This window comes from Aythya fuligula, chromosome 2, assembly GCF_009819795.1.
Source record: "Aythya fuligula isolate bAytFul2 chromosome 2, bAytFul2.pri, whole genome shotgun sequence".
Lineage (NCBI taxonomy): Eukaryota > Metazoa > Chordata > Aves > Anseriformes > Anatidae > Aythya > Aythya fuligula.
Window position 1 is genome coordinate 20,815,092 of NC_045560.1, and position 11,877 is coordinate 20,826,968.

Consider the following 11,877-nt stretch of genomic DNA (forward strand, 5'->3'; position numbering starts at 1 on the left):
CTGAATTACCTTCTTTTTCCACTTGTGGTGTAAATGCCTGAAGTAACTAGGAAAATAAAACTAACATTCACATTTTTAAGGAAACGGTACAGCATTGAAGAGGCTTTCAGGGTAGGGCATAACTGCATTACCTGAGCGTTCCCTAGGCTCCCAACCTTAGATGCTATCGCGCTGGGGAAACTTGGTGTGCTAGCTCTAAGGAACAGCGCGGAGCGTAGAGTGGAGTGGAGATACCACGGCTAGGCTCTGTAACCAGGTGGGGCCTCGATTGTTCTTGTGCACAAAGCTGCACTTTTTGCCACCCTGAGCCAAAGACCTGTCATGTTTTGACAAATGCTGTACCCTAGTGTACTTTTTGTTCATTATAATATCACTATAATACCAAAACACACCTCCATCCCAAAAGCTACCCGCCTCCAAGGCACGACCACCCCTCACTGAGCATGCGCACTGAATTTCTCGGAGCCTATTACTTTAAACGGAGACGGGAAAACTTTACACCAATCATAACTAAGATATGCTTGACTAGAGCCACTCAAGCTCCACCTAAAAGATAGAAAACAATATAAATTGGCCCAAGAGAGAGGGGATGTCAGGAAAGATACCACCGTCAGGGGAGATACCATCCTGAGGAAATACAACATCCTTAGGACCTCCTGACTCCTGGGATCAGTTGACGGGCTGACCCTCTCTCCCCCTCCCATTGGGACGCCTTTGGGTGAGATCTGAATATTTGCTTATAAATCTCTATAGAGTCTTTGATCCTTTTAACGCATTTATTTCTAGGCTGCGCACCTGTAACACCTGTAACACCTGTAACATCTATAACATCTGTAACACCTATAACACCTATAACACCTGTGTATTTCATGCATACTAGCTTGCTTTTGAAGACAGTCACTATCGCTGGCAATCCAAAAGAACCTGATTATCTGTTGCTGTAATAAACCATACTTGATTGCATTGTGATAGCTCTCATTAAGTGCAACTAGGGTAAGGGTGGTTATCCGTGATAGTTCAGTGTTCTGAATCCAACCAGACCCCCAGATGGTTAATGCGTTTTTGGTGAATGTCTGAACAGACCCCCAGACGGTTAATGCGTTTTTGGTGAATGTCTGATGGGACCCCCAGACGGTTAAGGTGTTTTTGGTGAATGTCCGACTGGTACAGTACTCTGAATCCGACCGGGCCCGTAACGGTTAATCAGCTACACCCCTTAACGCGACACCACTGACAACTAAAAGAAGTCTCTGAAACCTAGCTTTCTAGTTTAGGGATGCAAGTAAAATACAAAAACACACATACCCCCCCAAAATTAAACATACAAATAACATTCTCTAAATGATTTCCTAGCCATCTCTTTAGATATTACCACTCTAGGCTTTTCCTGAGTCCTAGGGACACAATCTACCTAGAGGCACAATCTAGCTCTTAATAGTGAATGTACAGAATTATCTAAGTAACAACTTTTAAAACATTAAACTTTGGGGGTAATTTTGTGCATCCTTTGAGGGTAAGGAATTGTTCCAGAATTTATAGGTAAAATGCAGGTTTTATCATCAACAGTACACTATTTCACTCTACAAGATTACACAATTCAGCAAAAGAATTGTGTGTGTGTTGTTTTAGTGTGTACTTGACCTGTGCAAAAGGTTTTTCAGCCTGCAAAATCAATTTATCCTGGCATTGTACAACCAGAGATATACACATCCTGATGCTCTGAATGCCCAGGGAAGTTTCTCCAAGGATAAAAGAAAATATTTATTTCTATTAAAGGCAATTAACCATAGGAGTGGAGCCAGATGCCCTGAAGTCTGTGAAAGGCTAACTATTGACTGGATTGGGAACAGAGTCAGCACTGCAACTCTGATCCCATCTCACTAGAGAAGTGCCGTTTCTATTTTTTTCCTCATCATGTCTTAACTTCCCCACTTCCTCAGTGACAGAAATGCTAGACACATCCATCTCTTCCTGAGTCTAAAGAAAAAAAATAAATAAATTACCATGGCTTTACCAGCAGATAACCAGGGGTACAATCTAGTAATAACCAAACCATTTCCTATCCACACTTGAGCAAGACTGTTCAGTTTTCCTTTTCAAACAAACTCTAGAGCTCTCCAGTCCAGAAGTCTGTGATGAAAATATCTACTAATGACAGCATTTGCTTGTAACAGTAATTAACAAGTGCTACATAAATACACCATTTCTATGGCTGTCAGAACAAATTAGTGCTGCAGCTCCATTAGCAGCAAATACAGCGTGAATGTCTGACACAAGCAGGGTTTCCCAAAACATTCCCATTGCAGCAGAAGAGACCAAGATTAAAGACAGGAAATGACCACAAACAGAATAGAATCCCTCAAGTCCAAAACCTTTACTGTTGTTCAAATCTGTGAAGCAGAAGTTTGTTCTCAATAAAAGGGAGTAAAAGTAGTTTAGGAGAGCAAACCAGAACTTAGTTCTCCATAAACCAGCCAAAACAGATATAGCGAGATTGGGTTGTGCTGGAAAATTAAAGCAGTGATAATCTTCATGTTTCAGAATTCCCTATAAGTGGAGATATTTGAAAGCCAAAAAACAAAACACTACCCTGTAAAGACAGTCAATATTTTTTCTGTTTGTTTGTTTTGATGAGAAGGAGGAAGAGGCAAAAGGTATTAAACAGTCCGTATCAAAAGCTGGGAAAGTAAATAAGCAGCTGAGGCTGGTTTTAATTAAAATCTCACCTCTATTGTGCTTGAAAAATTGATGAAAAATATTCAAGCACTGTATTTCAAAAAATATTTTGCACAGAAAGGTGCTTGTTTGCTATTCATTTTTTTTCCATAGAAAATGTAATCATTACTAAGAAATTTTCTAAGTAAGAAATCTGAAAGTATAATCAAAATATTCAATGGACATGACAATTTATTGAGAGAGATTAAATGTCAGGCCATGACAAGGTTAAAGACTTTGATTATTTTGCTAGTTTGGAACAGAAAATAAATTATATTTCTAATATTTCCACTGCAATGGGAATTTTCCATGCTGGTGTGATAAACCTGCACAATTATTAATTATATTACAAGAGCTTTTTCCAAGTTAATTTGTGCATAACTGGAAACTTTTTATTGAAAAATGCTACAGACAGCCCTGTAAGGCTACGATGAAAAAAAAATACATAAATGAAAAAACAAAACAAAACAAAACAAACAAACAAACAAACAAACAAAAAAAAAAAACAATTTCAGAAATGTAAATAAATTCCATCCACTTGCATGACCAGCATCTTGCTAGCTGTCATTGGAGGGAAAACTTGCAACCAAAGAAGGAAGTTTGCTCAGCTTTGTTCTCTGTGTTTGGTGAGGTGCCCAGCTACATTTCTTCAGACAACGGTAATGATTATTGTGGAAAGTTTGAAAACTGCCTCTTTAAAGCTGGCTGTGCCTATCCACTCACTTTTCAGAGGCCAAATGATAATAAGGTTGGCAAGCCATAATCTAATTAGGATTTGATCCAGCAGTTTAGAGGCAGAAAGACTGAATATTATATTGACAGACCCAGTCCCAGTCATTTCCCAGACCCAGTCATTTTTCTAAACAGTATGAAGAATGAAAAAGTAAATATAGAAATAAAGCCTTCCAATACAATCTCACATCGCTAAACATCCACTTTTATCAGATAAAGGTAAGTTATCAACAGGTAACAATACTGATACTTGAGTGAGTTGCACATATTTTGTAGCATACATACTTAGTCAGGGCTGAGCAGGCAAGTAATATTTTGAAAAGCCAGACTTGTGTGATGTTTTAACATAATGTTACCTCTGCACGTCAAGTAATTATGTTATTCTTATGGTTTACTGAAATAAGGCTTTGCCTTCGGGTTTGTATGCTAAACAACTCTTCACAGTAACTACTGTAGAAGGAAATGTCTCTGATTTTTTTTGTCTGCTCCCAACTTTTCCTCCAGTATTTTGCATAATAAAGATCATACATTGTCCATATTATAGCCCTGTTATATTTATTGTTCTAATGCTTTGTGTAAATGTACATGTAAAAACATTGTAATAATCTAAGAGACTTGGATTATTTTTTCAGCAACTTTGAGCAAAATATAAATGTACATGTGTTCTGTGATAAAGGACAAAGCTACAATGAATAGTTAAGTATCTCTATAGAGCAGTATCTTCCAGTATAGAATAGTATTTCATAGACAACACATTTATAAACTAAATCTCATATATAACAATACAGTTAGACTGAGCCTAAGTGCATAGTGTATTGAAAATTAAGATCCCAAGTATATCACTTCTATGGGCAGGTAGATAATTTATAATACAATGAGGCATTGTTTAAATTACGTTTGGCATTTAGCTTTAATACCACCAAGACATCAGAACAAGCGGTATTTGGTAGTGCCAATTCTAAGCTTCCAAATGTGCTCTCTGCTTTATCTTATGCTTTCCATTTACAAAATATTTAGATTCGTCTAATTAGAAAACACACTTATAAACCATTTACCAGGTTCAATTTACAGTCAACTCAAGTTACCCACCTCAAACTTTTCAGTGTTATTGATTGTGATGGTATTTGCTTTCCACTGATTTTGCAGTTCTCCTGAACCTTTCCAGATGTTTTTAACCGTATCCTTAGAGTGCTTTTGAAGTCCCACCATCAGTGTTCCACCCTGACTGATCCAATAATAAAATGTAATCTAGGACAAAAAAAAATCTTATTATTCCAGGGAAGTACTGTGACGAACAATGAAATACAAAGACTATGTATCAAAATACCTGGCAAACATGTTCTTGGTCAGTTGGAAGGAAAACAATGGTCCTTAAAACTGCAGAAGATCGCATTTCAGAGGACAATGAAAGGAAATAAGCTGGTAAAAAGAATAAAATGGAAACCTTATAAGTACATGAAAAATATTTACATATATATATTTAATGTATATATATGTACATTATGTATATATATATGTATGTATATATATGTGTGTATATATGTATATATAGTTATATAAACTGTATATAAAAGGCACTATATAAAAGAAAAAGACGTAATCAGTATGAATTGGTGACTAAAAAGCTAACTAGATTTTTTTCCCCAGAAAAGATTCATAACACATTTGTAGCCGTTGTGTGCCAAGCTTTTGTTCATATTAAATTTTGATATAACACTTCTCTATTTTCTGGCTGAAATTTCAGTTAGGCTTCCAAAATATTTTATATGCTGACAGTTTGAATTCTCAGTAAGTGCAAAATTTTAGGACAAGCCTAAGACTAATTCAGTAAACTGATCAAAGGGCTTAAAGTTTTGAACAGTTTGCTTATTTCATACTTAAACAACAAACCATTGTGACCTACAAAAGACATTTATTACAGCAGATCATGCTTTTAAAGAGGTGGTGAAAGATGGAGAGGAAGCTATGGCACTTCTCTTTTCCAGAGGACATACGTATGTTTTTTGGCCACTCAGGAAATTTCCTCACAGTGGTTGTGCTATCTCCATACATGGCCCTTATATGAAGGAATGGTTGTTCTCAGAGTCTCCACAGTACCATTACATTACAAAACAAATCCAAATAAAGTGTCTGTTTTAATTGAATGAGTAATGGTCAACAAGATCAAGTGAAATGTGGTTGTCACTACATCTCTTTCTGGCATGATTGTTTTAGATCTTCTAACAGATGGAGGGGAACTCCCCGTTTTAGGATACCAGATATTGTTAGTGAAAATTTTGCTCTTCCTTAACTGGATGATTTCAGAGGTGTTGGATGTTATAATTGAAGAAAGGGAGGAAAGAAGAAGGGAGGACTGTTATAGTAGAAGGAAGGGAGGAAAGAAAACACTTAACCTCACTTAACTTTTTTTTTTTTCCCTCCTTTCCCTTCTCTCATCCTTCCCAAACTCCCAAATATCAGGTAAATTGTTGTCTTTTAATATTAATATGTAAAGGAAAGGAAAAAATGAAGAAAGGAGAAGAAAAAAAAAAAAAAAACAGAACTGGGATTGAAATTTAAAAAAAAAAAAAAAAAAAAAAAAAGTCCTAAAGACATCTACAGAAACAAAGAGCTGGAATTTTTAAGTAATTCAGTTATAAAACCACACACCTTGACTTCTCATCCTTGAGTGCAAGCAGAAAGTCATTGACAAAGGACCATAACACCACCTCAGTACTAGAGGCAGCTGAACCCCCATACTCTCACCCCACACCCCAGGAAACATCTTGCAACTTGCTAACAGTGCAGTGGCTGCAATCCCCTAGATTTTAGACCTTTCATGACTACTCAGTCAACACTTTTGGAGCCTGCCAGCCTCAAGGATATTCTTCCTACTCACAACACATGGTGGATTGGTGGACTAGGACCTTCTCCCTGACACCAATCTCTTTCATCAATTTTTCACTTCCATGATATTTTGAATTTTTTTTATTTTGGTTCCTGAGGATAAATGCATTTAAACCTCTTAAACAAAATCAGATTTTACCTACCACAGGAAGTCTAAATCTTACACAGATGGGCTAGAAATAGTAACTTTAAGAAATTCTTTGAACAGTAATTTTACATTAAAACTCTGCACAGATAACAAGCTTCAATTATTAAAAAAAATAATTAGTGTTTTTGCTGGTTTTGATTTTGAAAGTTGTTGTCACTAATCTGTTCAACTACATTATCAGTGCAAATAAGAACCATGAGGAGAAACAAAGCTAAAGAGAACCAACTGGGTTCTAGTAAATGATTACATAAGCTTTCAAAGGATTACAACTACCAAGTGATCTTTGCTCTTCTGCTAATGTGTTTGCAATTACTCATCATGAAGGCAGGAACTCTTCCCTTTAATACTGTGTCATGGGGCTTAATTGTCACCATACAGTATCTTTTCTGGTCTTTAAGCAAGAACACACAGCAAGATTACATAGTCTGTTAAGTCTCCAGCAGTGGGAAAACTTGAATAGTTGTCATAAAGAGATTAGAATCAGCACTCACAGGAAATGAAAGTATAGTTTAGCCATTCACCTCGTAGAAAACTGAAATAATTTAATACATTTCATTCTCCATAGTCATTCAGTCTACAGGTCTGTATGCACAGCCTCTCATTAAGCTGAGTAGGCCCAAGTATTGAAGATTTCTGTCATCTGATCAAAATAAGAGATAGATATGGTTACAGGCCAATTTAGACCTGACAGCTACAATGGTGACTGAGCACCCTGAACAAGTAACTGGCAATATATAAATGACTGAACAGTTCTGGCCCCTTTACAGACATTTGAAGCTCATGGTTCTCAATCTTTTGCTGGCTTTGGGTATCTGAATAAGTTAAGTTTCCCACTCCCCACCCATTCTTCACAAGATAAGTTTAAACTTCTATTGGATATAGGCAAGAATATCTTCCAGGTCTTTGCTACCTCTTGGTACAATATACTACCAAGCAAAAAGAGACCCAAGAAACTTCAGCTAGGGCAATATTATTGCCTGGTTAATTATTTTTGATCTATGCAGAAGTTTAATAGATTTTTTTTCCCATTCCCAGAACCAGTCAGTCACTTTCCCTCAAAATATTAGAAAAAATAATGCTGATCACAGATGCATACATATATGCACTCTGGGAATTCAAAAAAAATAAAATAAAATAAAATCCAAGAATAGATGTAAATACATCTCAAGATAGGGGACCCAATGCTAGTTTCTAAAGTTTGCAGCTATCAAGATTTACATTATCACCTGATATCTCCATAACATCTAAATGTCATTGAGGCAGATAAATGTGACTCTTGATGACTGATTACTTATGACATACTTTTTCCTGGAATTCTAGGCTATTGTGATTATAAACACCTAAAAACTTGGGCAAGAACTTTCTATCTTATCTCAGAAAAAATGAGTCAGAATTCAACTCAGCTATCAAGAAAGTAACAATATTAAAGAAATAATATAGAACAGTAAATAATTTGTAAAAGCCAATGGTTCCTTCAAAGAACATGAGAGTTCTTACCAGTGTCATTCCCACTGTGGTCAGAGTATGGTGGTCCCACACTAGATTGACCATTTCTTCTAATCCATCCAAGCTGTAAATTCTCTTCTTGAAGAGCTTTGCAGAGATCATTTTCAAAATCACAGTTTTCACTGGGGGAACCTAAACTCAAGCAAATTCAAACCTCAAAACGAGAAACAGAAAGATACATTCTTATCATCACTTGCTACTCATACTCAACTCTCTGAGGAGGGTATGAGACTCAATACATAATTTATTCCTAGGAGAGAAAGACAGGTTTGTCTGTCCTTTGATTTCAAATAGTCTTTCTTCCATTGCATTGAACATGAAGGAAAATTGCATTGTGCGCAACTGCCTGGACTGCCCTGCCCTGTTCCTGGAAGCACTTCTTGTAATGGTGGAAAGATTTAAAAATAAAAAAAAAAAAAAAAAAAAAAGTCTAATTAGATGCATCTCTAAAGAGCAAGTTTATTGCAACTTTACCCTAAACAAAAGGGCAAAAAACTTAGTTCATCTGCTTTTGCTTGAACACAACAGAGAAAGCTAAGGTAATGATCTGCTGTCTAAGCAGGATTCTGGTTAGACACAAGAGCTACAGCGCCTTCACGCTCCCTTGAAAATTAGTGCTCACTCCAGACCCTTATAAATGCTTTTGGTGTATTCTGTAATATTAACACACTTCACTAATCAATTTAAATAAAGTTGCAACTGCAGCATTTATAGTCACACTATGATGTCCAATTTCATAGCTTTCATATTCACATCAGCTTACAGCAACAGTTAATTATAAGGTGAGAGAGAGGAAAATAGATATAATTCACATAAGCATTGCAGAGTCAAGTTAATGTGCAGACTGGCTGATTCATCAACCAACATTTTATTGCTGCTTTTATTCTTTAGCTCTTTAAGTGGCTGAAGCACGTTAGTGGTTCATCAAAAGCACACACACTGCTGAGGCATATCTGCTTCACATTACAAGAAATGCACAAAGTCATGTTTAATATTCTCTTACAATTTTTCTCATAACTGAAATAAAAACATTAAAAAATCAAGATGTACAAAATAGTTAGAACACTATCTTTTTCAATAAAAACTCCTTGATCATTCATGATTAATTTTCAAGATATCAAGAGAATATTCGCTTTTACAGAAAATTTATCTTGAAAGAAAAACAATGTAAATTAGCTTGGAGATAAATTAACAAAGATAAAGTCACTGCCTAGAAAGAAAGAGGCCAGAAGGAAGAAACACTTGGGATGTTTTACCTATTATTTTTTTTTTTTCAGAATTCCCTGTTAATAAAACAATTGTAAAAAATAATCTCTAAGGAAAAAAAAAAAAAGTCTCACAGAAACAAGCTTAGGTTAAGGTTCTATTTCAGTTGTAACTGTATAGAAAATGTCACTTGGGAGGGCAAAATATTTTTAAGAGAAATTGTTTATATATACTAATAGATATATATAAAATACTCAAATATTTATAGTGAATATTTTGCAATAGCAGTTCAGTTTTCAATAAACAAATAAATAAATGAGACCGTAAGACTTATTCCACTCCTTTTCCAATGCTGTGCCAAAGCACAAATAAACCACATCCGAAAGCCAAAATGACATCAAAAAAGCATCATCTGAAATTCCATCTTTGATCCATTTTCAGTGCAGAAACATCTTTAAAACTGAGCAAAGCACAAAGAAAACAGCAGGGACCTGTCATGAACATAAGATTGCAGAGCTGAAGTTCAAGTAGAAAAATAACTTTGCAAAAATCCAAAATCAGAAGAGAGTGTAGCAGCAGGGTGAGAGTTCAAATTGACACCCTGATCTCTCTCTTCACATTTGACAGCTAACTTCTGTCCTGGAGCGATCCAGACCATTATCCAAGCAGCCCCATAATCCACAGCCAGTCACTCAGATCCTAGTTCCACGCCTCTTCCTCATCCTTAGTTTAAATACAACATTATTTGGTATTTAGGTCTTGCACACAGACCATAAGCTACTGTTTTTGTAAATTGAACTATGGAACAATCTATTCTACTATAATTTTAAGCATTTGTCTGTAGCAGTATTCAGGTAACAAATGAGTAAAAAGCTTCAATAGAAGTTAATAAAAGAATACATATCTTCCTACATATTCTACAAGCATAATACTGAGTGTTGCCTAGTGGAAATGCTTTTTCCAAGAGAAACCAAGACTAAAAGGAAGGCTTCAAGCTATGTAGGGCAAATATAACATAACCATCTCTTGAGAAATTGATATACTAACTTGAGATATGTTAGTCACACATCAGGAGATTCAACAGGCCTAATTTAAAGTGAGATTTAAAGTGTTTCAGTGCAGCACAATAAAGTTGCAGAGTTTATTAATACACAAAATGGTGTTAACTATTGTCTTATTTGCAAAGGAACTAAAACCAAGTATCCTAGAGATGATTCTAGACTCCTGTTCCTAACATATATCTGGATTATATTTGGATAAAAATCATGTCAAAGAAAAATCCCAGGTATCTGGGCACACAATCATAACTTGAGGAATCTGGATTTAAGTTGCTGTTCTTCCAGATATCGGCTGAATGCACTAATTATTAACGTGTTCTAATTAATATGTGTGCACAGATAAACACAGATACATCTAAAGATCATCTACTTTAAATTTAAAGCTAAGCCCCCATAATCCAACAAATAAAATAGCTTTCTTTGTTACATGGTGAATGAGAGAACTTACATAAGCTTTTAATTAAAATTAGAAGTCTCAACAAATCCAAGATCTTTGAACCCCAGATCAAGGGTCCTCAGAGAGCAGGACTATCTAATGCATCATATGAAATCATTTGCAGAACAATTGCAGAACAGTTGCAGAACTCTGTTACAGTCAGAGTTCTGAAATAGTAGATTTCTGATGCAAATTTACCCAGACAATATCAGTTCAAATGCATTTTCATTGCTTAGATTCCCTTCAGGAAAGCAGCAGCAATCATATTCACAGCCTCTTAATGTTACAAGATTAAGCTAGGACTATCAGTTCATAAATTCAAGAAAATTTCTCCCCTTCTTTCTAGGAAGAAAAAAAAAATCATTTTTCTTTATATCTTTATATAATTGACTCTATTTACAAGTATTCTGTTTTATTTTCTTATGCCTTGATCCAGATACATTTTATGAAGCCTGAATTTCAGCAAAAAATTTTATCATGATTTGAGAAAACAGTAATTCTTGTTAAATTTCCTCTGAATTGTAAATGGATGATGAGACACTCACTTTGACACATAATATCAGTACGAAGCTTTATGAAAGAGGTGCAGTATATAGGCTGAAATTGAAGCAGGAAGAAATAAATTGAAAGAAGAAACAGAGACTTAGAAAATGAGAAGAAAAAGGAGAGACAGGGAGCAGAATTCCCAAATACTTTTTTTAACATGAAAAATCCCACCCCCAGTTCCTACCGCTGCCATGTTGTTATCGAACGGTATGACACTTATGCTAAAGCTCACTGAGACTTACCTTGTCTCTCATCACTGCTGCCTTCACAGCAGTTGGTGAAAACACACAGCTCCCCAGATGGAGTAGAGGAGCCATCACCACATTGGCATTGACTTCCTGCAGGTGACTGAATATCTGCCAGAGCAACACAGTATAACACACAAAAAATTATGAATTTGTTCATGAGCTATGCTACTATCCAAGCTTTCACTCAGAAAAATATTTGCTGCTATCTGTCTATTATTTGTCATAAAGTATCTTTGAAAAACAAGTGTTTCCACACATCTCTGAAAGACTTTTTCAGAACGTCACTTCCCAAATCCACAGTTAAATGAAACATGGCTTCTATGAAGCAGCGACTTTCAACCTGGTGTGTCTTTGGATAATATTTAACTGAATTATAACATTGTTTTCATAACATTT

The 11,877-nt window shown here is 35.7% G+C and overlaps 1 protein-coding gene across 1 annotated transcript in view; it reads right to left on the reverse strand.

Annotated features, from left to right (window-relative positions):
* MALRD1 (MAM and LDL receptor class A domain containing 1) overlaps positions 1–11,638 on the reverse strand; it is a 253,692-nt gene extending 242,054 nt beyond the window's left edge. The window contains exons 1-4 of the mRNA XM_032182284.1: positions 11,476–11,638; positions 7,979–8,119; positions 4,775–4,866; positions 4,537–4,695 (exon numbers count right to left, since the gene is read on the reverse strand). Coding sequence (XP_032038175.1) covers positions 4,537–4,695; positions 4,775–4,866; positions 7,979–8,119; positions 11,476–11,638 — 555 coding nt within the window. The remainder of the gene's footprint in view (positions 1–4,536; positions 4,696–4,774; positions 4,867–7,978; positions 8,120–11,475) is intronic.
* Between the last annotated feature and the right edge of the window lie 239 nt (positions 11,639–11,877).